The 27,941-nt window shown below is 44.3% G+C and overlaps 1 protein-coding gene across 3 annotated transcripts in view; it reads right to left on the bottom strand.

Moving 5' to 3' along the window:
* The window catches only part of LOC134355054 (interferon-induced protein 44-like), a 59,513-nt gene that overhangs the window by 9,966 nt on the left and 21,606 nt on the right, over positions 1-27,941 (bottom strand). For all 3 annotated transcript variants that reach the window (XM_063064751.1, XM_063064752.1, XM_063064753.1), the window contains exons 4-7: positions 24,047-24,236; positions 20,997-21,143; positions 16,538-16,694; positions 7,437-7,537 (exon numbers count right to left, since the gene is read on the bottom strand). In XM_063064751.1, coding sequence (XP_062920821.1) covers positions 7,437-7,537; positions 16,538-16,694; positions 20,997-21,143; positions 24,047-24,236 — 595 coding nt within the window. The remainder of the gene's footprint in view (positions 1-7,436; positions 7,538-16,537; positions 16,695-20,996; positions 21,144-24,046; positions 24,237-27,941) is intronic.

Raw genomic sequence — 27,941 nt, 5'->3', positions numbered from 1 at the left:
CTATGACCCCTTCAGACTCGCAAATGATCTGGAGTTCATTCTATTCCAGCTGCAACTCCCTAACGCAGGTTGTTAGAAGCTGCAGTTGGATGCGCTTCTTGCAGTTGTAGTCGTCAGGGACATGGCAGGTCTCCCTACCTTCCCTGGAAATGCATGGTAATGCATTTTGTTAAAAGGAACAACAGTGCAGACTATTATCTAAATGGGGAGAAAATTCAAACGTCAGAGGTGAAAAGCAACCTAGGGGTCCTCGTGCAAGACTGCCTGAAGATTAATTTACAGGATGAGTCTGTGTTAAAGAAGGCAAGTGCAATGTTGGCATTTATTTCAAGGAGAATAGAATATAAAGGCAAGGAAATAATGCTGAGCCTTTATAAGACACTAGTCAGGTCGCTCTTGGAGTACTGTCAACAGTTTTGGGCCCAATATCTCTGAAAGGATGTGAAGTCAATGGAGAGTCCAGAGGGGGGGGGTTCACGAGGATAATTCCGGGATTGAATGGGGTTAACATATGAGGAGTGTTTGGTACCTTTGGTTTTTGTATTGATTGGAATTTAGAAGAATGCAGGGGGGAATCTCATTGAAACCTACCAAATGTTGAAAGGACTAGATAAGGTGAATGTGGAGAGGATGTTTCCTACGGTGGAGGTACCAAGAATCAGAGGGCACAACTTCAGAATTAAGGGGTGGCCTTTTAGAAGGGAGGTAGGGAGGAATTTTTTAGCCAGAGAGTAGTGAATCTGTGGAATGCTCGGCCTCAGACTGCGGTGGAGGCCAAGTCTGTGGGTATGTTTAAAGCAGAAGTTGACAATTTTGTAATTGGTCAGGGCATCAAAGGATATGGAGAGAAGGCAGGTGTATGGGGTTGAGTGGGATCCGGGATCAGCCATGATGGAATGGTGGAGCAGACTAGATGGGCTGTTTGGCCTCATTTTGCTCCTATGTCTTGTGGTCTTATGCAAGATGATCATTTCACTATCGAGTGGGAGGGATTGAAGGAGCGGTGGTGGCATTCCTAGTCAGGGAAAATGTCACGGCAGCACCTCATCAGGACAGACTGGAGAACTCAACTAGTGAGGCCTTATGTGTAGAACTCAGAAATAAGAAAGGTATGATCACATTAATGGGGCTATATTACAGACTACCCAATTGTCCGAGGGATTTAGAGAAACACATTTATCAAGAGATCACAAATTGTTGCAAGAAACACAAGGTTGTTATCGTAGGAAATTTTAACTTTCCACATATTGACTGGGAATCCCATACTGCTAAAGGATTAGATTGGATAGAGTTTGTCATATGTGTTCAGGAAAGTTTCCTTCATCAGTACATAGAAGGCCCAACAAAACAGCATGTGATACTTGATCTGCTATCAGGGAATGAGACAAGGCAGGAGGCAGAACTTTGTGCAGGGGAACACTTTGCATCCAGCCACCACAAAGCCATTAGTTTCAAAGTAAATATACAAAAAGAAAGGTCTGGTCTGTGGGTTGAGATTCTAAATTGGAGGAAAGACAACTTTGATGGTATCAGCAGTGATCTGGCAAGTGTGGATTGTGACAAGCTCTTTTCTGGCAAATGGGAGGCCTTCAAAAGTGAAATTTTGAGAATACAAAGCTTGACTGTGCCTGTCAGAATTAAAAAAGAAAAAGAAAAAAGGAGGTGCATAGCAAGAATAAGTAGGGAGGAACAAATGAGGTGCTCATGGAGTACAAGAAATGCAAGAGAACATTTAAGAAAGAAACTAGGAAGGCTAAAGGAAGGCACGGAGTTTCTCGAACAGACAAGGTGAAGGAGAATCCTAAAGGATTCTACAGATACGTTAAGAGCAAAAGGATTGCTAGGGACAAAATTGGAACTCTGGAAGACTAGGATGGTGATTCATGTGTGGAGCCAAAACAGATGGGGGAGATCTTAAATGAATTCTTTGCATTTGTATTTACTCAGGAGATGAATACTGAGTCTATAGAGTCTACAGCATCAATTTTATGGGCCCTGTACAGATTACAGAGGAGGACGTGCTTGCTACCCTGAGGCAATTCAGGGTGGATAAATCACTAGGGCCTGACAAGGTATTCCCTCATACCCAGTGGGAGGCAAGTGCAGAAATTGCCTGGGCCCTAGCAGAAATATTTAAATCATCCTTGGCTACAGGAGAGGTACCAGAGGTTTGGAGGATAGCCAATCTTGTTCCACTGTTTAAAAAAGGTTCTAAACATAAACCAGGAAGTTACAGGCCAGTGAGTCTGACATCAGTTGTGGGAAAGTTATTGGAAGGTATTCTAAGGGACCAGATATACAAGACATGGACTGATTAAGGATAGTTAACATGGCTTTGTGCATGGTAGATCATGTTTAACCAATCTTATAGAGATATTTGAGGAAGCTACCAGGTATGTGGATGAAGGCAAGGCAGTGGATATTGTCTACATGGACTTTAGCAAGGCATTTGACAAGGTCCCATATGGGAGGTTGGTCAAGAAGATTCAGTTACTCAGCATTCACGATGAGGTAGTAAACTGGATTAGACATTGGCTTTGTGGGAGAAGTCAGAGTGGTCAGTGACTAGTGGAGTGCTGCAAGGATCGGTCCTGGGTCCATTGTTGTTTGTCATCTATATCAGTGATCTGGATGATAATATGGTTAAGTGGATCAGCAAATGTGCGGATGACACCAAGACTAGGGTGTAGTGGACAGTGAGGAAGGCTATCATGGCTTGCAGAGGGAGCTGCAGCAGCTCAACAAGTAGGCCAAAAAATGGCAGATGGAATTTAATGCAGCTAATTGAGAGGTTTTGCACTTTGGTTGGACCAACCAGGGTAAGTTTTACACAGCGAATGGTATGGCACTGAGGAGTGTTGTAGAACAAAGGGATCTGGGAATACAGGTCTATAATTTATTGAAAGTGGAATGACAGATAGATGGGGTCATAAGTAGAGCTTTTGGAACATTGGCCTTCATAAATCAATGCATTGAGTACAGGAGATGGAATGTTATGTTGAAGTTGTACAAGGCACTGGTAAGGCCTAATTTGGAGTATCGTGTGCAGTTTTGGCCACCTACCTACAGAAAAGATGTAAACAAGTGTAACACCCTGGTTCACAATTTTACTGCTGTGCTGTAGGTGTTTCATTTTAGCAGTTCTGAAAGTGCCATCTTCTGCATTCAGCTTGTTTGGGTTACTGTTGAAGATAAGGGATGCTTAGGAATGTGTGTCATCGAATTAGGATGGTGGAACCGAGAGAAGGTTTCAGGTGAAGAGGTTTTGTGAGGGGCACGAAGGTGGGTCTTGGTCTTTGCGCAGCGGGAGAGAGAGACAGAGAAGACGCTGGAGAGAACTGATCATAGGATTCGATCCAGTGGGACATACAATTTGATGGAACCAAGGCACGGGAGGCTGCCGAGGATTGGTGAATATGGCTTTTGGAAGATTTGAGCTCTAGCCTGTGCACATGTGACTGTTTAATTATAATAGGCTCTTTTTGTTTTTTTCCTTTCGTTTCTTTACTAGCCCTTTACTTAATTTAACGTTCACAAATATAATTCTTTATAATTGTATGCAATCTGTTAGTTCCTGTCGACTGGCTGTAACAGGGCAGTAAATCACACAGCGTTTACACAAGCCGGGTTTGGGTGGGCGAGACATCCCAATCCCATGGATTTGGCGGGACCGGAGTCATATACAGCCTAGACATACAAAGCCAGGGGCTTCTTGGCAATGAGTCTGGTAGCTGTTAGCGAGGGGCTAACGAGTCATTCTAGCGACGCCCCGAAAAGGGGGATTTCACAAGGCTGAAAGAGAACAGAAAATTTACAAGGACGTTGCCAGGTCTGGAGGACCTGAGTTATAAGGAAAGGCTGAATACATTCTGACTGTATTCTTTAGAAAGTAGCAGACTGAGAGGAGATTTGATAAAGGTATACAAAATTATGAGGGGTATAGATAGGGTAAATGCAAGCAGACTTTTTCCACTAAGGTTGGGTGGGACAACCAGAGGTCATGGGTCAAGGGTAAAAGGTGAGAAGTTTAAGGGGAACATGAGGAGAAACTTCTTCACTCAGAGGGTCATGAGAGTGTGGAACAAGCTGCCAGCACAAGTGGTGCATGCAAGCTCGATTTCAACATTTCAGAGAAGTTTGGATAGATACATGAATAGTAGGGACATGGAGGGCTATCGTCCCAGTGCAGGTCGCTGGGAATAGGCAGTTTAATTGGTTTTGGTATTGACTAGATGGGATGAAGGGTCTGTCTCTGTTCTGTACTTCTCTATGACTCTATGGGAGTGGGACAAACAGTCTATGAACACGGTGGGTGGGTACAGGCTTTTTTTTCTGGCACCTTTCTGTATACATGTCCTTGATGGTAAATAGGCTGGTTCCAGTGTTGCGTTGGCAGTTTTGTCTACCAGTTATAGAGCCTTCTGGTACCATGCAGTGATGCAGATTGTTAGGATGCTCTCTACTGCACATCTGTAGGCGAGGCCCTCTTCAGCCTCCTCAGAAAGCAGCAGTGTTGTTGAGCTTTCTTTACTGTGTCAAATGTGTTCTGTGACCATGAGAGGTTTGCTCACAAGAGTTTTGAAACAGCTCGCAGCTTCCACTGCTGTGCCACTGATGTAAAGAGGGGTGTGAATGGTGCAAATTCTCCTGAAGCCGATAACCGTCTCGCTGATATTGTGGAAGAGGTTACTTGCCTTCCTCTCTGTAGACCATATGATCGTTATTGGTGATGAGCCCCACCACTGTCGTGTCATCAGCGAACTTGACACTCAGATGTTTGGCTGTGCTGACATGACCAGAGTGTACAGCAATGGGCCCAGTACACAGCCCAGGGAGGGGGCAACATGCAGAGGATTATGGGGAGGGAGGAATGGGTCTGCATCCTGATTCTGAAGTCTGTTAGTTAGGAAATCCAATATCTAGTTGCCCAGAGGTGTATTTGGACTGAGGAGCAGGAATTTGTTCACCACGGTCAATAGTGCTGAATGCCAAATTGAAATCCAGAACCAGCATTCTGACATAAGTGTCCTTATTTTCTAGAGGCATTAGGGCCAGGTGTATGACGCATCCTATGGCATTTGTCATGGTGCGGTTCTTTCGGTAAGCATATTGTCCAGTGTCCAATGTGGCAGGGATGGGGTTTTGATATGTGACATTCAAAGCACTTCATGATGATTGGTGTCAGTGCCACCGGGCAATGGTTGTTTAGTTCTGAAGGTGTAGAGTTCTTTGGTACACCTGAGGCACGCGGGGACAGCAGCCTGGATGAGTGAAGTGTTGGAAGGTGTCCGCGGAGACGTCAGTAAGCTGATGTGCACACCGAGTACTCGGCCTGAGATGCTGCCTGGCCCAACAGCTTTATGGGAGTTACCTCTTTGCTAACTACTTCAAGTCTCCTGCTGTTACACACAATGGCTGCTCACCTGGGAGGGAGCTAGCTTCCATGTCTGGCATTGTGTTGCAAGCCTCAAAGTGAGCATAGAGGTTGTTCAGGCGGTTGAGGAGGGAGGTGTCACTACTACAATCAGCACTGTTTTTCCTTGAACAGTCAGTCATATTTTTGATGCTCAGCCACATATACCTGGGTTTGTTGTCGGACAGATGTTAGGTAACGGTACACCTGAAACATCCTGCAAAAGGTAGTGGATTCGGCCCAGCACATCACGGGTATAGCCCTCCCAACCATTGAGCACATCTACATGAAACACTGTCATAGGAAAGCAACATCCATCCACCAGAGATCCTCACCACCCAAGCCATGCTCTCTTCTCACTGCTGCCATCAGGTACCAGGTACAAGAGCCTCAGGACTCGCACCACCAGGTTGAAGAACAGTTACTACCCCTCAATCATCAGGCTCCTGAACAAAAGGGGATAACTACACTCCTATTTCTGGTGTTCCCACCGCCAATGGTCACAATTTAAGGACGCTTTATCACGTTACTTCATGCTCTATCATTTCATTTATTGCTATTTATTCATATTTGCATTTGGACAGATTGTTGTTCATTGATCCTGTCTACAGTTACTGTTCCAATGATTTGCTGAGTATGCCCACAGGAAAAAGAATCTCAGGGTTGTATGTGATGACATGTATGTACTCCGATAATATAATTTTTACGTTGAACGTTGACCTTTTTTGAACTTTGAACTTAAGAACCTCATTCATCACCCAGCCTATCCAGTCTCTGGTCAGTCCGCCATGGGCGGTCCCACGCATGACTGTGAAAGGAGGGGGTTTGGGCGTGCAGCTAGCGACATGTAACAATCCCAGAACTACAGCAATGCCAAAAGAAGCTCCAAACACCTCATCCCTGGGAGAGGAAGGATCTTCGAAGGGGGTCTACAACTGGGGACAACTTGTGAGACTGGCCCTGGACAAAGGAACCTGGTGAGCTGCTGTCGGCGGTCTATGCCCCAGTAGGGACGTTGAGCTTAAATAAGTAATTATCCAGCCTCTGTTTATAATCAAGCCAGTCCCAGAAAAATCCTTGTGGATCTTCTCTGCACCCATTCCAACTTACAGTCAAATGCATTGTTTGCACAGTCCGAGAATATGCTGGGGGTAGCCCATGAGTGTCGCCACTTTTCAAGTGCCAAGATACCATGCCTACAACAGACCAACACAACCCCGTACATCTTTAGAATGTGGGAGGATAGGCCTTCTTCATCACTCTTGCACTGATACAAATTATTCCTACCCCTGCTGTCAATTACCTTCATTGCCTTTAACAGTTTTTCCAACCGAAATGGAAATTTTGTCCAACTGTATTGACAATTCAACCCATCCCAGATCTTACCGTCTAGATTCAGCACCAGACAGCTCGTGAAGCAAAACACAGAGGTTTTGAGGCACAGCAGAAAGACAGTCAACCATTGAGGCAATACTACCTCAATCAGTCCCATTCTCCAGTTTTCCTCCCGAGCTCTGGAAATTAATTTCCATCAAGTGCCTGAATTGTGTTCTCAGTTACTGGCGATAAATAAAACAAATTCTACGTAAAAGTAGTAGACAAAAAGCTGGAGCTCAGCATGTTAGGTAACATTTACAGATGGAAATGAAGCATCGACTTTCCAGCTGATCTCGATGGCCCTCGAGAGGAATTGGCCTAAATGTCAACGGTCCATTTCCCTCTAAAGAAGCTGACTGACCTGCTGAGCTCCTCTGACTTTTTGTGCATTGCTCTAGATTCCAGCACCTGCATTGTCTTGAAGCTCTATATGAGCAAATTAAGGTTTAAATTAAGGACATGGAGTCATAGAGCAATACAGCACGGATATAGGCCCTTCGGTCTAACATCCATGCCCAGCACAGTTCCCAATTTCCTATGTTAGGTCCATATCCCTCCAAATCACATCCAGAATCAAGCTAGACAAGTGTGTTTTAAATTATATCATTTTATCTCTATAATAAAGGTATTGAAATGAAGCAAATACCTTATTGGTAATGTGTTCACTCCGATAAACATATTTCAAATCTTTTGCAACTAAAGTGCACGCTTTATCCACCTTTGTTAGTAAAACGATCTGCGGTATGCCTAAAAGATGAAGCAAGTTGTTTGTTAGAGTCTCCACCATATCAGCAGCATTTCACATTGAAAAGATATTCAAAACTAAAGCGCTTCACAGCAAATAAGCTATTTCTGAAGTGATGCTGCTGTTGACATAAAGAAATATGGCAGCCAAAATGTAAACCGCAAGCATCCATGGATATACAAATATAGACAATATAATGATTTTGATGATGGAATTGATGGCTTTGTTGCAAACTTTGCAGACAATGCAAAGATAGGTGCAAGGGCAGGTTGTTCTGAGGAAGTAGAGAGGCTACTTAAGGACTTAAAACAGATTAGGAGAATTGGCACAGAAATGACAGATGGAATAGTGTCAAGAAGTGACATGTATTTTCTAAATGGAGAGAAAATACAAAAAACTGAGGTGAAAAGGGACATGAGAGGTTTTCCTAAAGGTTGATTTGCAGATCGAGCCTGGTGAGGGAGGAAAATGCGACTTTAACATTCAAGAAGACTAGATGTAATGTTGAGACTTTATAAAAACTCAGAATATTGTGAGCAGGTTTAGGCCCCTTATCTAAGAAAGCATATGCTGAAACTGATAAGGGTTCAAAGGACGTTCATGAAAATTATTCCAGGTTTGAAAGGCTTGTCATATGAAGAGCGTTTGATTCTTCTGGGCCTGTATTTGCTGGAATTCAGAAGAATGAGGAGCGACCTCATTGAAACATAGAAACATAGAAACATAGAAAATAGGTGCAGGAGTAGGCCATTCGGCCCTTCGAGCCTGCACCGCCATTTATTATGATCATGGCTGATCATCCAACTCAGAACCCAGCCTTCCCTCCATACCCCCTGACCCCTGTAGCCACAAGGGCCATATCTAACTTCCTTTTAAACATAGCTAATGAACTGGCCTCAACAGTTTGCTGTGGCAGAGAATTCCACAGATTCACCACTCTCTGTGTGAAGAAGTTTTTCCTAACCTCGGTCCTAAAAGGCTTCCCCTCTATCCTCAAACTGTGACCCCTCGTTCTAGACCTCCCCAACATCGGGAACAATCTTCCTGCATCTAGCCTGTCCAATCCCTTTAGGATCTTATACGTTTCAATCAGATCCCCCCTCAATCTTCTAAATTCCAACGAGTACAAGCCCAGTTCATCCAGTCTTTCTTCATATGAAAGACCTGCCATCCCAGGAATCAATCTGGTGAACCTTCTTTGTACTCCCTCTATGGCAAAGATGTCTTTCCTCAGATTAGGGGACCAAAACTGCACACAATACTCCAGGTGTGGTCTCACCAAGGCCTTGTACAACTGCAGTAGTACCTCCCTGCTCCTGTACTCGAATCCTCTCGCTATAAATGCCAGCATACCGTTCGCCTTTTTCACCGCCTGCTGTACCTGCATGCCCACTTTCAATGACTGGTGTATAATGACACCCAGGTCTCGTTGCACCTCCCCTTTTCCTAATCGGCCACCATTCAGATAATAATCTGTTTTCCTATTTTTGCCACCAAAGTGGATAACTTCACATTTATCCACATTAAATTGCATCTGCCATGAGTTTGCCCACTCACCCAACCTATCCAAGTCACCCTGCATCCTCTTAGCATCCTCCTCACTGCTAACACTGCCACCCAGCTTCGTGTCATCCGCAAACTTGGAGATGCTGCATTTAATTCCCTCATCCAAGTCATTAATATATATTGTAAACAACTGGGGTCCCAGCACTGAGCCTTGCGGTACCCCACTAGTCACCGCCTGCCATTCTGAAAAGGTCCCGTTTATTCCCACTCTTTGCTTCCTGTCTGCTAACCAATTCTCCACCCACACCAATACCTTACCCCCAATACCGTGTGCTTTAAGTTTGCACACTAATCTCCTATGTGGGACCTTGTCAAAAGCCTTTTGAAAATCCAAATATACCACATCCACTGGTTCTCCCCTATCCACTCTACTAGTTACATCCTCAAAAAATTCTATGAGATTCGTCAGACATGATTTTCCTTTCACAAATCCATGCTGACTTTGTCCGATCATTTCACCGCTTTCCAAATGTGCTGTTATCACATCCTTGATAACTGACTCCAGCAGTTTCCCCACCACCGACGTTAGGCTAACCGGCCTATAATTCCCCGGTTTCTCTCTCCCTCCTTTTTTAAAAAGTGGGGTTACATTAGCCACCCTCCAATCCTCAGGAACTAGTCCAGAATCTAACGAGTTTTGAAAAATTATCACTAATGCATCCACTATTTCTTGGGCCACTTCCTTAAGCACTCTGGGATGCAGACCATCTGGCCCTGGGGATTTATCTGCCTTCAATCCCTTCAATTTACCTAACACCACTTCCCTACTAACATGTATTTCGCTCAGTTCCTCCATCTCACTGGACCCTCTGTCCCTTACTATTTCTGGAAGATTATTTATGTCCTCCTTAGTGAAGACAGAACCAAAGTAATTATTCATTTGAACCCTATCAAATGGTGAAAGGCCTTGATAGAGCAGATGTGGAGAATATGTTTCCTACGGTGGGAGAGCCTAAGACCAGAGGACACAGCCTCAGGATAGAGTGGCATCCTTTTAGAACAGAGATGAGGAGGGATTTCTTTAGCCAGAGAGTGGTTGCCACAGGTAGATGGAGGCCAAGACTGTATGTATATTTAAGGTAAAGGTTGATAGATTCTTGATTGGTCAGGGCATGAAGGGATAGAGGGACAAGGCAGGAGAGTGGGGCTGAGAGGAAAATTGGATCAACCATGATGAAATGTCAGAGCAGACTTGATGGGCCAAATGGCCTAATTCTATTCCTATATCTTATGGTCTACTCAGTGGTCACTTTATTAGATACACCTGCTAGTTGATGCAAAAATATAATCAGCCAATAATGTGGCAGCAACTCAGTGCTTGAAAGCATGCAGCCATGGTCAAGAGGTTCCATTTTTGTTCAGACCAAACATCAGAATGGGAAAGAAATGTGATCCAAGTGACTTTGACTACGGAATGATTGTTGATGCCAGACTGGGTGGTTTGAGTATCTCAGAAATTGCGGATCTGCTGGGATTCTCATGCACAACAGTCTCTAGAATTTACAGAGAATGGTGTGAAAAAAATATAGTTCGGTGGGTGAAACAGCCTTGTTAATGAGAGAGGTCAGGGAAGAATGGCCAGATTGGTTCAAACTAGTGCCATCAATCATTCCACACTCAAAGTCACTTCAATCACATTTCTTCCCAATTCTGATGCTTGGCAGAGCAACAAATGAACCTCTTGACCATGTCAGCATGCTTTTATGCACTGAGTTATTGACACATTGCAGATTATATATTTGCATTAACCAGCAGTTGACATGTGTACCTAAAAGAGTCATGGAGTCATAGAAAAATACAACACAGAAACAGTCCCTTCAGCCCATTTAGTCCATGCCCAACCACTTAAACTGCCTACTCCCAATTACCTGCACCGGAACGATAGCCCTACACAGCTTGCATGCACCACTTGTACTGGCAACTCATTCCACACTCACATGCCCCTCTGAATGAAGATGTTTCCCCTCATGCTCCCATTAAATTTGTCGTCTTTCACCCTTAACCCTTGACCTCTGGCTGTTGTCCCACCTAAATCAGTGGAAAAAGCCTGGTGCAATTACTCTACCTACACCCCTCATAATTTTGTATAGCTCTATCAAATCTCCTTTCAATCCTCAGTGTCCTACTGTTCACTGTGCAAGACTTACCCAGGTTAGTCCTATTGAAGTGCAATACCTCTCATCTGTCTGCATTAAATTCCATCTCCCATTTTTCAGCCCATTTTTGTAGCTGGTCCAGATCCTGCTGCAAGCTCTGATAGTCTTTCTCACTGTCCACTGCACCCCCAATTTTGGTGTCATCTGGAAAGCTGTGATCCAGTTAACCACATTGTCATCCAGATCATTGATATAAATGACAAACAATCGACCCTGCACCAATCCCTGAGGCACTCCACTAGTAAGATGCCTCTTGTCAGAGGGGCAACCATCTACTGCCACTGTCTGGCTTCTCCCACAAAGCCAATATCTAATCCAATTTACCACCTCACCTTGAATACCGAGCAACCAAACCTTCTTGACCAACCTCCCATGCGGGACCTTGTCAAATGTCTTGCTAAATTCCAAGTGCACAACATCCACTGCCTTCCCTTCATCAACTTGTCTGGTAACTTCCTCAAAAAACTCTATAAGATTGCTTACATGTGACCCATCAGGCACAAAGCCATGCTGATCATCCCTGATCAATCTATGTCTATGCAAATACCTATATATCCAGTCCTTCAGAATACCTTCCAATAACTTTCCAACTACTGATGGCAAGCTCACTGGCCTCTAATCTCCTGGTACATTTTTAGAGCCTTTCTTAAACAATGGAACAACATTAGCTATCCTTCAATCCTTTGGTACTTCACCTGGATGATATTTCTGCTAGGGCACCTGCTATTTCTGCAGTTGCCTCCTCCAGGATCGAAGGGAACACATTGTCATGCCCTGGGGATTTATCCACCCTAATTTGCCTCAAGACAGCAAGCATCTCCTCCTCCGTAGCCTGAATAGGGTCCATGACCTCCCTGCTGCTTTGCCTCACTTCTATAGGCTCTGTGTCTGTCTCCCGGGTAAATACAGATGTAAACATTCCTTTTAAGAATTCCACACATAGATTACCATACTGATCTTCCAGAGGACAAATTTTGTCTCTTGCAGTCCCTTTGCTCTTAACATATCTGTAGAATCCCTTAGGATTCTCCTTCGCCTTCTCTGCTAGGGCAATCTCATGCCTTCTCTTAGCCCTCCTGATTTCATTATTAAGTGTTCTCTTGCAAGTCTTAGACTCCGTAAGTACTTCATTTGTTTTTCCCTGCCTATGACTGCAATGCACCTTCTTTCTTCTTTTTATCTTCTATTCTGACAGGCACAATCAAGCTTTGTACTCTCAAAATTTCACTTTTGAAGACCTCCCACTTAACAGATACCCATTTGCCAGAAAACAACTTTTCACAATCTACGCTTGCCAGACCCATGCTGATACCATCAAACTGGCCGCCTCCAGTTTAGAAACTCAACCCAAGGATCAGGCCTATCCTTTTCCATATTTACTTTCAAACTAATGGCATCATGATCACTAGATGCAAGGTGTTCCCCTACACAAAATGTTGTCACCTGCCCTGTCTCATTCTCTAATAGCAAATGAAGAACTGCATAACTCTCTCGATGGTACTTCTATGTACTGATTAAGGAAACTTTCCTGAGAACACCTGACAAACTCTATCCCGTATAGTCCTTTTACAGTGTGCGATCCTCAGTCAATGTGGAATGTTAAAAATCACCTACTATAACAACCAAACGTTTCTTGCAACAGTATGTGATCACTCTACAAATTTGTTCCCCTAAATTCCATGAACTGTTGGGTGATCTATGATGCAGCCTCACTAATGTGGTCGTACCTTTCGTATTCTTCAGTTCCACCTATAAAGCCTCACTAGACCAGTTCTCCAGTTCGTCCTGAATGAGTACTGCCATGACATTTTCCAACTGGTAACGTAACCCGTCCTCTTTAATCCCTCCTGCTCTGTCTCATCTAAAACAATGGAACCCTGGAATATTCAGCTGCCAGTCCTGCCCCTCCTGCAACCAAGCCTCACTAATGGCTATGATGCCATAATTCTATGTGTTGATCCAAGCCCTGAGCTTATCTGCCTTTCTGACAATACTTCTTGTTTTGAAGTATATGCAGCTCAGAACATTGGTCGCACCATGCTCAATCTTTTGATTTGTGACTTCCTCATATCTTAACACCATCTGTCTCCACATCCTTTCCACTATCTGTTCTGACTCTCTGGTTCCCATCACCCTGCAACTCTGGTTTAAACCACCACCCAACGCAGCACTAGAAACCTTCTCAACAGTTTCCAAAGTGATATACCTGTTGTTGAGGGGGATGGCCACATGGGTACTCTGCACTGGCTCCTTAACCCTTTCCCCCTTCCTGTCACCCAATTTCATGTCCTGCATCTTGGCTGTACCTCTATATGTCCTATCTATCACCCTCTCAGCCTCCCGAATGATCCAGAGTTCATCCAGTTCCAGCACCAACTCCTTAACACTGAGCATTGGAAGCAGCAGCTGGTTCCGCCTCTGGCCGATGAAGTCATCAGGGACACGGAGCTGTCTTCCCACAACAGGAGCATTTCACTATCCTCCTTGGCATCCCTACAGTTCTAATTGTACAGATATAAAAAAGAATTATTAAATAAACTGGAAAAATCTATCTACAGTTTATTTTTTGCCTTCTCTCACTCAAGCCTCTCCTTGCTGAAGCTTTGAAGAGCTAAAGCCTCAAAGAACCACTCTGACACAGTCCAGTCCAACAAAGGCTGCTCTAACATTAGTCTCACCAATTCAATTTTTGATCTCTGACTTTGTAGTCTAAACAACATGCATCTCCACAACCAATACACTATCTTGTTTGTAGTCTAAGCAACATGCATCTCCACAACCACTGCACTATCTGTTTAAACCTCAACACCCAGCTCCATGCAACACTAGCACAATTTCCAGCTAGGACATTAGTGCCCCTCCAATTCAGGCGCAAACCGTCTTTTCTGTACAGGTCCCACCTTCCCTGGAAGAGCCCAATAATCCAAAAATCTGAAACCCTTCCTCCTGCACCAAATCCTTAGCCCCAAGTTAAAAATGGTACAATCTTCCAATTTCTGCCCTTACTAGCGTGTGGCATGGGTAGCAATCCTGAGACCAGAACCCTGGACGTCCTGTCCTTTAACTTAGGACCTAACCCCCTGAATTCACTTTACAGAGCCTCATCACACTTCCTACCCAAGACATGGGTACTGATATGGAACACAACCTTTGGCTGCTCACCCTCCCACTTAAGAATGCTGAGGATTCGATCCGAGACGACTTGGACCCTGACACCCGGAAAGCAACAAACTATCCAGGAATTCTGTTCTCATCAACAGAACGTCCTTTCTGTTCCCCTAGCCAATGAATCCCCAATCACTGCAGCTCCCCTCTTCCCTCCCTTTTCTTCCTGAGCCACAGAGTCAGACTCAGTGCCAGAGACCTGATTGTTGTGCCCTTTCTCTGCTAGGTCACACCCAAATGTTGAGGGGAATGGCCACAGGGGTACTCTACCTATCCCCTTTTCTGCTCCTGATGGTCACCCAATTACCTGTGTCATAAGAACATAAGAAATAGGAGCAGGAATAGGCCATTTGGCTTCTCGAGTCTGCTCCGCCATTCAGTAAAATCATGGTTGATCTGGCCATGGACTCAACTCCGTAAACCTGCCTTTTCCCCATAACCCTTAATTTCCCTACTATGCAAAAATCTATCCAATCTTGTCTTAAATATATTTACTGAGATATCCTCCACTGCTTCATTAGGCAGAGAATTCCACAGATTCACCACCCTCTGGGAAAAGAATTTCCTCCTCATCTTCATCCTAAATCTACTCCCCCAAATCTTGAGGCTATGTCCCCTAGTTCTAGTCTCACCTGCCAGTGGAAACAACTTTCCTGCCTCTGCCTTATCCATCCCATTGCTAATTTTATATGTTCGTATAAGATCTCATCTCATTCTTCTGAATTCCAGGGAGTACAGTCCCAGGTGACTCAATCTCTCCTCATAGTCTAATCCCCTCATCTCGGGACTCAACCTGGTGAACCTCTTCTGCATCACCTCCAAAGCCAGTACATCCTTCCTCAAGTAAGGAGACCAGAACTGCACACAGTACTCCAGGTGCAGCCTCACCTCTACCCTGTACAGTTACAGCATAACTGCCTTACTCTTAAATTCAATCCCTCTAACAATGAAGGCCAACATTCCATTGGCCTTCTTGATAGCCTGCTGCATCTGCAAACCAACCTTTAGTGATTCATGCGCAAGCACTCCCAAGTCCCTCTGCACAGCAGTACGCTGCAATTTTTACCATTTAAATAACAATCTGCTCTTCTATTTTTCCTTCCAAAGTGGATGACCTCACATTTATTAACTCTGTACTCCACCTGCCAGACCCTTGCCCACTCACTTAACCTATCTATCTCTCTCTGCAGACTCTCCGTACCTTCCGCACAATTTGCCTTTCCACTCAATTTAGTATCATCAGCAAACTTAAACACACTACACTCGGTCTCCTCTTCCAGTCCGTTAATGTACATCGTGAACATTTGCAGGCCCAGCACTGACCCCTGTGGCACACCATTCACCACTGATTGCCAATCAGAGTAATACCCACGTATCCCAATTCTCTATCCATGCTAATACATCACCCCCCAACTCCATGCATCCTTATCTTACGGATAAGTCTTATATGCGGCACCTTATCGAAAGCCTTCTGGAAATCCAAGTAAACAATGTCCATTATAACACAAGAAAATAACCCAAGCGTCCTGCATTTTGAGTGCAACTACCTCCCCATATGTCCTGTCTTTCAAACCTTTGGCCTCCCGAATGAGTTGGAGTTCATCCAGTTCCATCTCCAACTCCTTAACCTGATCTGTTTCAGCTGCAACTGGATGCACTGCGAGCAAGTACAGTTGTCAGGAAGACTGGGGGTCTCCCTGCCTTCCCACATCTCTTAAGAGGAGCAATCTATTATCCTGCCTGGCCTCCCCACTGCTCTAAATGAGCAATAAGAAATAAAGAAAGAAGAAACAACAAACAAAAATCTACCTGTGGCCTAGACTCTCCCCACTAAAACCTTGATGAGCCAAAACCTCAACTCCCCACTCCAACACTGTTCCCCTCACACAACGGCCGCTTAGCCTAAACCTAGCAACTTTTTAATGGACCTTGCCAAAAGCCAAAGTGTGCACATTGTGGCATGCAAATTGTGCAGGCTGGCCCGTTCACTTCTTTTAAACTCTCTCTCACTCCAATCAATCCAATGTCTCTTCGGGACTGTGGCATGTAAAATGTGTGCGGAGAGCCCCCGCAGGACTATAATCCACTATGGATAGTTGAGGCCACAAAACTCACCCAGCTTTTTAATTTCTGACTGAATGTCAAGCATTCTTTTTCTCATTGGAAAGGAAAGGATGGGAGATTGGCTTCCATCGACGACATAGGCAACACAGTGCACAGTTGGACCAGTGGGACTGTTTTCATTGCATTCAATTTTTGAAGGTGAATTGAACTGCAAGAGAAATGTTTAAACAAGACAATATCAAAGCATTAATTTATTGCCTGCCATTCATTACCCTCTAGAGCAGGGTTTCCCAACTTTTTAAATTGCCACGGACCCCTACAATTAACTAGGGGACATAAGTCTCAAAATTCACAGAATATAGAACACTAAAGCAGAGTACAGGCCCTTTGGCTTGCAAATGTGTGCAATCACTTTTAACCTACGTCAAGATCAATCTACCCCTTTCCTCCCACATAGCCCTCCATTTTTCTATCATCCATGTGCCCATCTAAGATTTACTGAAACATCCCAAATTTATCTGCCTCCACCACCTCGGGCAGGTTAATTAGGATCTCACCAAACTCATCTGGCCCCACACATAGACAATCTTCAATGGGCCCAGTCCCTCATGATACTGCAAGTCATGAGCCTACAACTCGTGCTCTCAGTATTTTTTTTATTTTCACTATTTGTCCTTATTTGCATATTGGTTGTTTGTCAGCCAGTCAGCCATTTTTTATGTATTCGTTTGTTATTGCTGTTGTATGATGTGGGTGATCATGGTCTTTCCATGACAATAATTTTGGCAGATTTTTCTACATAAGTGGTTTTCCATTGCTTTCTTCTGGGTAGTGTCTTTACAAGACGGTGACCCCAGCCATTAGAACATAGAATAGTCCAGCACAGTACAGGCCCTTCGGCCCACAATGTTGCACCGACCCTCAAACCCTGCCTCCCATATAAGCCCCCACCTTAAATTCCTCCATATACCTGCCTAGTAGTCTCTTAAACTTCACTAGTGTATCTGCCTCCACCACTGACTCAGGCAGTGCATTCCACGCACCAACCACTCTCTGAGTAAAAAACCTTCCTCTAATATCCCCCTTGAACTTCCCACCCCTTACCTTAAAGCCATATCCTCTTGTATTAAGCAGTGGTACCCTGGGGAAGAGGCTCTGGCTATCCACTCTATCTATTCCTCTTATTATCTTGAACACCTCTATCATGTCTCCTCTCATCCTCCTTCTCTCCAAAGAGTAAAACCCTAGCTCCCTTAATCTCTGGTCATAATCCATACTCTCTAAACCAGGCAGCATCCTGGTAAATCTCCTCTGTACCCTTTCCAATGCTTCCACATCCTTCCTATAGTGAGGCAACCAGAACTGGACACAGTACTCCAGTGTGGCCTAACCAGAGTTTTATAGAGCTGCATCATTACATCACGACTCTTAAACTCTATCCCTCGACTTATGAAAGCTAACACCCCATAAGCTTTCTTAACTACCCTATCCACCTGTGAGGCAACTTTCAGGGATCTGTGGACATGTACCCCCAGATTCCTCTGCTCCTCCACACTACCAAGTATCCTGCCATTTACTTTGTACTCTGCCTTGGAGTTTGTCCTTCCAAAGTGTACCACCTCACACTTCTCCAGGTTGAACTCCATCTGCCACTTCTCAGCCCACTTCTGCATCCTATCAATGTCTCTCTGCAATCTTCAACAATCCTCTACACTATCTACAACACCACCAACCTTTGTGTCATCTGCAAACTTGCCAACCCACCCTTCCAACCGCACATCCAGGTCATTAATAAAAATCACGAAAAGTAGACGTCCCAGAACAGATCCTTGTGGGACACCACTAGTCACAATCTTCCAATCTGAATGTACTCCCTCCACCATGACCCTCTGCCTTCTGCAGGCAAGCCAATTCTGAATCCACCTGGCCAAACCTCCCTGGATCTCATGCCTTCTGACTTTCTGAATAAGCCTACCGTGTGGAACCTTGTCAAATGCCTTACTAAAAACCATATAGATCACATCCACTGCACTACCCTCATCTATATGCCTGGTCACCTCCTCAAAGAACTATCAGGCTTGTTAGACACGATCTGCCCTTCACAAATCCCTGATCAGACCATGATTCTCTAAATGCCCATAGATCCTATCTCTAAGAATCTTTTCCAACAGCTTTCCTATCACAGACGTAAGCCTCACTGGTCTATAATTACCCGGACTATCCCTACTACCTTTTTTGAACAAGGGGACAACATTCGCCTCCCTCCAATCCTCTGGTACCATTCCCATGGACAACGAGGACATAAAGATCCTAGCCAGAGGTTCAGCAATCTCTTCCCTTGTCTCATGGAGCAGCCTGGGGAATATTCTGTCAGGCCCCGGGGACTTATCAACACTCTTCAGAGATTTTCTACTTGTCATCAGTGGACAGCAGCGCAGATACAGTGAAGCAGTTTTGCTCAGGCCTGGAGTGGAGTAATAACCCAGTCTCCATAAAAGAGAGGTACCATCTAGCAGAGCAGTCATCATGGGGGTGGTCTGAGTCAAGAGTGGTGAGGCTTCTGCTCAACAGGCTTCAGTGAGAACAGGCAGAGGCGAGATCATATGGCAAAAATAAAATAATCTGATCATTAGTCCGGAAGTTGTACCCCGATGGCTGGCACGTAGAGACTGGAGGCCTGGGGGCCTATTTGTGTGTGTCAGTAGTTTGGAGGGATGAAAGAAGATAGCTTTCTTAAGATAATAGAATATAAGATATAGGAGTAGAATTAGACCATTGGGACCATCGAGTCTGCTCCACTATTTCATTATGGCTGATCCATTTTTCCCCTCAGCCCCAATCTCCTGCTGCACATTCCTTCATACCCTGACCAATCAAGAATCTATGAACCTCTGTCTTAAATGTACCCATTGACTTGGCCTTTGCAGCTGCCTGTGGCAATGAATCCCACAGATTCACCACTCTGGCTGAAGAAGTTCCTCCTCATCTCCGTTCAAAATGGATGTCCTGCTGTTCCGAGGCTGTGCCCTCTGGTCCTAGGCTTCATCCTCTCCACGTCCACTCTATCAAGGTCTTTCACTGTTTGATAGGTTTCAATTAGGTAACCCCACTAGTTAACACAGGTCCAGAGCCATCAAACACTCTTCATATGACAACCTGATCAATCCTGGAATCATTTTTGTGGAACTCCTTTGAATCCTCTCCAGTTTCAGCACATCCTATCTAAGATAAGGGGCCCAAAACTGCTCACTATTATCCCTGTGAGGTCTCACCAATGCTTTATGAAGCATCAACATTACATCCTTGCTTTTATATTCTAGTCCTCTTGAAATGAATGCTAACATCATATTTGCCTCCCACCGGCAAATATGGTGAATCTTGTTGTTCTGTTGCCTGCTGTGTTCCATGTTCTTGGGTTCTGTGTTGTTCTTCCATTTTGTGTGAACGCTGTGTTGGCACTAGGATGTGGCTACTCCCAGAACATCCTCTCGGTTGTGTTGGTTGTTAACACAAAGGATGCATTTCACTGCGAGTTTTGATGTACACATGAGAAATAAATGTGAATCTGAATCTGAAGTCACACCTAGCCCTGGACGAGAAGGATAGGAGACTTCATCTCCTGTAGGATTTCAAGTTCTTTTCTGGGAGCTGGTCTTGTCCTGTAATGCAACATTTAGCATCAGGAAGGCGAATAGTGTTGTCACAGATGTCTGCCACCCTGGCCATTCCCTTTTCTCACTCCTACCTTCCAGGATAAGATGCATGAGCTTGAAAGCCAAAACATTCAGACCCAGGACCCCCACTGCTGACATAATTACCTGTTCACATCTTCTTCCCAATGGTGTTGTAAAGTTCTCAAATCCTTAATTTTACCTCTTCCACTATTGTCACTTTAGAACTTGTTTTAGCAATATTTCTGACTGTAATACCATCTTTGCCATACATGTCGTCATGTTCTGGTGCCAACACAGAATTCCCACGATGCTTGGTAGAACAACACAGAACCCAACAGCCCACCTGCCCCATGGTATAACAGTGATTGCTGGTACCGAATACACAAATTACAGGTTACTCTGACAGCAGGAATCACTCCTGGAGAACTTTGAAGGCTGTTCCCCTGGTAGGATTCAGAGCCGGTCTTTACCAGACAGCAGGCATTGAAGGTGAGAAGGGGTGGGTCCAGGGTGATGTGAGGGGTACATTTGTTTTTACTCAGTGAGGCATGGATGGCTGGAATGCGCTGCCTGGTATGGTGGTAGAGGCAAATACATTAGGGGGCTTCTAGGAAATGTTTGGATAGACACATGGATGTAAGGAAGAAAGAGGGAAATGGACATGGAATTAGGTAGGAGGGTATAGTGTTTGGGTGTTTTCGATTTGCTTTTTAGCTGATTCGATGTGACACTTTTGAATGGCCTGTTGTGCTATACTCTTCTCTGTTCTATACCATACCATGCTTCCCTTCTGTATCTACTATTGAATTTATTATTAGAGTCAGAGTCAACGATACCTGATGTTGGTTGGGAATTAATCCTTTAAGAATGTTGACAATCTCTTCATCAGAAATCCCAAATTCTCCATCTTTCGCAAGGCCCAATGTATCACAGAGGATTAGGCTTGCTGTCACTTTTCCTGCTTGGAAGGCGTACTTTGAAAACTGTAATGAAACACAAGGTTGCATTGTCAACTCTGACATCATTTAAAGACACATTGGAGAAACCTGCCAACTTCTAGAACGGGAGTACAGATGGACCAAAGTTTCAACAGTTGTACTTTCCAACACCCCACTTGCCCCATGGCTTAACACTGACTACTGGTACTGAATACAGAACTCACAGCTCAATCCGACAGCAGGAGGGTGGTGGGAATTATCCCTGTAGAATTTGGAAGGCAATTTCCCTGGCAAGATGCGTAAACAGTCTCGCTAAGATCATGCTGCAGATTCCTCAAATGTTCAGGAAATTCTCCTGTACAAGGGATCACCTAATAAATTTTTTGTCTCTGTACTTACTCAGGAGACAGACAGAGTCTATAGAAGTGAGGCAAAGCAGCACCAACTTCATGGACCCTCTGAAGATTAGAGAGGAGGAGGAGGAGTTTGCTGTCCTTAGGCAAATCAGAGTGGATAAATCCCCAGGGCCTGACAAGGTGTTCCCTCAGACTCAGTGGGAGTCAGGAGCAGAAATTGCAGGAGCCCTAGCACATATAATTAAATTATCCTTAGTGACAGGAGAGGTACCGGAGGATCAGAGGATAGTCAGTGTTGTTCCACTGTTTAAGAAAGGCTCTAAACATAAACCAGGAAGTTATAAGCTGGTGAGTCTGACATCAGTTGTGGGAAAGTTATTGGAAGGTATTCTGTACACTTGGATAGTCAGCATAGCTTCCACATGGTAGGTCGTGTCTAACCAATCTCATAGAGACTTTTGAGTAAATTACCAAAAAAGTGGATAGAAGCAAGGCAATGGATATTGTCTACATGGACATCTACAAGGCATCTGACAAGTTCCCACATGGGAGGATAGCCAAGAAGGTTTAGTAGCTCAGCATTCAAGATGAGGTAGTAAATTGGATTACACATTGGCTTTGTGGAAGAAGCCAGAGACTGGTAGCAGATGGTTGCCTCCCTGACTGGAGGCCTGTGACTAGTGGAGTGCCGCAGGGATCAGTGCTGGGTCCTCAGTTGTTTATCATCTATATCAATGCTCTGGGTGATAATGTGGTTAACTGGGTCAGCAGATTATCAGGTGACACCAAGGTGGGGGGTGTAGTGGACAGCAAGGAAGACCATCATGGCTTGAAAAAAGGATCTGAATCAGCTGGAAAAATGGGACAAAAAATGGCAGGTGGAATTTAATGTAGGTAAGTGCAAGGTTTTGTACTTTGGTAGAACTAATCAGGGTAGGTCTTACTGAGGAGTGTGATAGAACAAAAGCATCTGGGAATACAGGTACATAATTCGTTGAAAGTGGCATCACAGGTAGGTAGCATTGTAAAGAAAGCTTTAGGCACATTGGCCTTCATAAATTTGGTACATTAGATGGGATGTTATGTTGAACTTATACAAGACATTGGTGAGATCTAATTTGGAGTATTGTGTGCAGTTCTGGTCACCTATCTACAGGAAATGTGTAAGTAAAATTGAAAGAGTACAGAGAAAATTTTCAACAATTTAAGGTCTGGAGGACTTGAGTTATATGGAAGGATTGAACAGGTTAAGACTTTAGAACATTGAAGACTGAGAGAAGATTTGATAGAAGTATACAAAATTATGAGGGGTACAGATAAGGTAAATGCAAACAAACGTTTTCCACTAAGGTTGACTGGGACTACAACTAGAGTTCATGGGTTAAGGGTGGAAGGTGAGAGGTTTAAGTGGAACATGAGGGGAAATTTCTTCACTCAGATGATCATGAGAGTGTGGAATGAGTGCTGCCAGCACAAGAGGTGAATGTGTGCTCAATATCAAAACCTATGTTAAGTTTGACTAGGTTCGTGGATGGTAGGGGTATGTTGGGCTTTGTCCTGGTGCAGGTTAATGGGAGTAGGCAGTTTAAATGATTTTGGCATGGACTAGGGTGGGTCTCTTTCTGTGCTGTATTTTTCTATGATTCAAAGCCTGTCAATGGCCATTGATCTGTGAGAATGTCAGAGGGGCATGATATGGGAGGTCAGAAAGCATTCGTATTGCTTAAGACCATAAGATGGTGAGGAAGAGGCATACAGAAGCAAAATATATCAGCTAGATGAGTGGTGTCATAGCAACAACCTTGCACTCAATGTAAATAATATCAAAAAACTGATTGTGGACTTCAGATAAGTCAAGGGAACAAACACCAGTCCTCATAACGGGATCAGAGGTGGAAAGAGTGAGCAATTTCAAGTTCATGGGTGTCAATATCTCTGAGGATCTATCCTGGGCCCAACATATCGATGCAGCTACAAAGAAGGCACAACAGCAGCTATATTTCATTAGAAGTTTGAGGAGTGGAAATTTGGTATGTCACCAAAGACACTCACAAATTTCTACAGATGTACCACGGAGGACATTCTAACTGACTACATCAGTGTTTGGCATAGAGGTTATACTGTACAGGATCAAAAGAAGATACTGAATGTGTGGACCTAGGCAGCTCCATCATGGGCACCAGCTTTTGTAGTATCCAGGTCATCTTCAAGGAGCAATGGCCTAAAAAGGCAGCACCCATCATTCAGGACCCTCATCACCCAGGATATGCCCTCCTCTCATTCCTACCATCAGGAAGGAGGTACAGAAGCTTTAAGACACAGATTCAGCGATTCAGGAACAGCTTCTTCCCCTCTACCATCTGATTTCTGAATGGACATTGAACCCATAAACACGAGCTCAAACTTTTTTTACTTCTTTATTTCTATTTTTGCAACTTATTTAATTAAACTAATATTATTACATTGTAATTCATTGGTCTTTTTCCTTATTATTATGTATTACATTCCACTGCTGCCGCAAAGTCAAAAAATTTTGCGACGTATAAAATTAGTGATATTAAACCTGATTCTGAAGTACATTTGTATTCTTACTTTGGTGGTGGTATTTCCAGCCGAAGCCCGATTGGTCACATAATCATGGAAAACCGAGTCCATAGAGTTGATGAAACTGGATTTTCCTGCTCCTAGTGGTCCAATGAGTAAAACTGTTGGCCGAGTGCTCGAGTTTAGGAATGGCTTTGGCTTGTATGTCCTGACGAAGTCAATTAGTTCACTTCTTTTCCTATTGACAAGCACATTTGTATCAGTCAAGTTCAGGCATATAGATGTGGAAATGTGACATGGAGTTAAAATAGTTGGGCACCAAAAGATCCTGGCTGTTATGAAAGACATTGTGTGGCCACTTGACGAAGCAATCCCCCAGTCTGTGTTGAGTCCCAGTGACGTAGTAGAGGCCACACTGGAAGCACCGGAATGCAATAAATGACACCACTCCCCTCTGCCTCTCGCTATCGCCCACCAGCTCTTACTCTGCCCCTTCCCCTGACCTGTATATACTGACTTCTCATCTCTTTTCTTTCCAGTCCTGATAAGGGGTGTCCACCCAAAATATTGATGGCCAATTTCCCTCCTGACCCCCTTAGGTACGCCAGCATTTTGTGTGTTGCAATACTGTAGCCACCCTGGCCAACCTCAGGGTCGCTCGGCTCGCTGTCGTCTAGGGAAACAGCCCTCGGCCCCGGCAAACTGGGTAATAGTTTGTGTGGATGCTGTGTGAGGTAGCCCACCCCGCCCAAATAACAGACAATACACCAGATACGATTAAATGATTTACAGTTTATAGATATTATTGGAATTATATAATTAATAGAGAATAGAAAATAAAAGGTGCCATGCTTATTAAAGTTCAATCTCTTCGTGCACAAACAGTTGCAGCTCAGGACCCTTCTTCACCCTGCAACCCCTTGGACCACCTCAACTGGCCGCCTGGGACCAACAACGGTGGTCGACCAGACATTCCCCACGAGTCCGTCTCCGTCTCCTCGCCGAACGCCCTCTTCGGGGTCCAACCCCATTAGCGGACATCACAGCACCTGGTCCATCCTCTGTCTCTCTCTTCCGCCTTCTGCCTCCAAAGCCCCACGCGTACAAATTTTCTAGATACACTAAAATCATAACAACTATCCCAATTGGTTCGTAACATCTTCTTATCACACTCTAAATCAAAACAAGCTGCTAGCACAAAAACTTTCTCAGCGTTTAACATAATAAAGAAGCATTCCCAAGTATAACATAACAAAGAAGCCATTTTAATTAGCCTACGCAGTAACATGAGACGAAACCCCCTTACAATACGTTGGGCACCAAGTCTTGGACGATTGAGCTGGGGTCGTCACCGACACTGTGACTACAAGAGCAAGCCAGAGCAGGTCAGAGGCTAGAAACTAACAGCGAATAACTTCCCAAAGGCTGGTCATTATCTCAAGTCAGGGGTGTGATGGAACACTCACACTGCCTGGCCAAGTGTAGCTTCTACAACATTCAAGAAGCTAAGCACCATATAAGAAGCCCACTCCATAACCATTCACTCACTCCACCACAGACACACAGTAGCAGCAGTTTATACCATCTGTAAAACACACTACAGAAAGTCACCCTACTTTGAAGGTATGAGACGTGAATTAGCTAAGATAGACTGGCAAATGACACTTAAAGGATTGACGGTGGATATGCAATGGCAAGCATTTAAAGGTTGCATGGATGAACTACAACAATTGTTCATCCCAGTTTGGCAAAAGAATAAATCAAGGAAGGTAGTGCACCCGTGGCTGACAAGAGAAATTAGGGATAGTATCAATTCCAAAGAAGAAGCATACAAATTAGCCAGAGAAAGTGGCTCACCTGAGGACTGGGAGAAATTCAGAGTTCAGCAGAGGAGGACAAAGGGCTTAATTAGGAAGGGGAAAAAAGATTATGAGAGAAAACTGGCAGGGAACATAAAAACAGACTGTAAAAGCTTTTATAGATATGTAAAAAGGAAAAGACTGGTAAAGACAAATGTAAGTCCCCTGCAGACAGAAACAGGTGAATTGATTATGGGGAGCAAGGACATGGCAGACCAATTGAATAATTACTTTGGTTCTGTCTTCACTGAGGACGACATAAATAATCTTCCAGAAATAGTAAGGGACAGAGGGTCCAGTGAGATGGAGGAACTGAGCGAAATACAAGTTAGTAGGGAAGTGGTGTTAGGTAAATTGAAGGGATTGAAGGCAGATAAATCCCCAGGGCCAGATGGTCTGCATCCCAGAGTGCTTAAGGAAGTAGCCCAAGAAATAGTGGATGCATTAGTGATAATTTTTCAAAACTCGTTAGATTCTGGACTAGTTCCTGAGGATTGGAGGGTGGCTAATGTAACCCCACTTTTTAAAAAAGGAGGGAGAGAGAAACCGGGGAATTATAGACCGGTTAGCCTAACGTCGGTGGTGGGGAAACTGCTGGAGTCAGTTATCAAGGATGTGATAAGAGCACATTTGGAAAGCGGTGAAATGATCGGACAAAGTCAGCATGGATTTGTGAAAGGAAAATCATGTCTGACGAATCTCATAGAATTTTTTGAGGATGTAACTAGTAGAGTGGATAGGGGAGAACCAGTGGATGTGGTATATTTGGATTTTCAAAAGGCTTTTGACAAGGTCCCACACAGGAGATTAGTGTGCAAACTTAAAGCACACGGTATTGGGGATAAGGTATTGGTGTGGGTGGAGAATTGGTTAGCAGACAGGAAGCAAAGAGTGGGAATAAACGGGACCTTTTCAGAATGGCAGGCAGTGACTAGTGGGGTACCGCAAGGCTCAGCGCTGGGACCCCAGTTGTTTACAATATATATTAATGACTTGGATAAGGGAATTAAATGCAGCATTGCGGATGACACGAAGCTGGGTGGCAGTGTTAGCAGTGAGGAGGATGCTAAGAGGATGCAGGGTGACTTGGATAGGTTGGGTGAGTGGGCAAATTCATGGCAGATGCAATTTAATGTGGATAAATGTGAAGTTATCCACTTTGGTGGCAAAAATAGGAAAACAGATTATTATCTGAATGGTGGCCGATTAGGAAAAGGGGAGGTGCAACGAGACCTGGGTGTCATTATACACCAGTCATTGAAAGTGGGCATGCAGGTACAGCAGGCGGTGAAAAAGGCGAATGGTATGCTGGCATTTATAGCGAGAGGATTCAAGTACAGGAGCAGGGAGGTACTACTGCAGTTGTACAAGGCCTTGGTGAGACCACACCTGGAGTATTGTGTGCAGTTTTGGTCCCCTAATCTGAGGAAAGACATCTTTGCCATAGAGGGAGTACAAAGAAGGTTCACCAGATTGATTCCTGGGATGGCAGGACTTTCATATGAAGAAAGACTGGATGAACTGGGCTTGTACTCGTTGGAATTTAGAAGATTGAGGGGGGATCTGATTGAAACGTATAAGATCCTAAAGGGATTGGACAGGCTAGATGCAGGAAGATTGTTCCCGATGTTGGGGAAGTCCAGAACGAGGGGTCACAGTTTGAGGATAGAGCCTTTTAGGACCGAGATTAGGAAAAACTTCTTCACACAGAGAGTGGTGAATCTGTGGAATTCTCTGCCACAGGAAACAGTTGAGGCCAGTTCATTGGCTATATTTAAGAGGGAGTTAGATATGGCCCTTGTGGCTACAGGGATCAGGGGGTATGGAGGGAAGGCTGGGGCAGGGTTCTGAGTTGGATGATCAGCCATGATCATAATAAATGGCGGTGCAGGCTCGAAGGGCCGAATGGCCTACTCCTGCACCTATTTTCTATGTTTCTATGTTTTCTATGTAAACCCACCACCTCGATGAACAAGGATAGGAAAAACATGGGGAACACCACCAAACCTGAGTCACCCTTAAAGGGAAACCCCATCCAGACCTGGAAATATATTGCCGTTCTTGCACTGTCACTGGGCCAAATT

The sequence above is a fragment of the Mobula hypostoma genome, chromosome 12 (genome assembly GCF_963921235.1).
Source record: "Mobula hypostoma chromosome 12, sMobHyp1.1, whole genome shotgun sequence".
NCBI classification, from domain to species: Eukaryota; Metazoa; Chordata; class Chondrichthyes; order Myliobatiformes; family Myliobatidae; genus Mobula; species Mobula hypostoma.
This window is presented reverse-complemented; position numbering and strand designations above follow the sequence as displayed.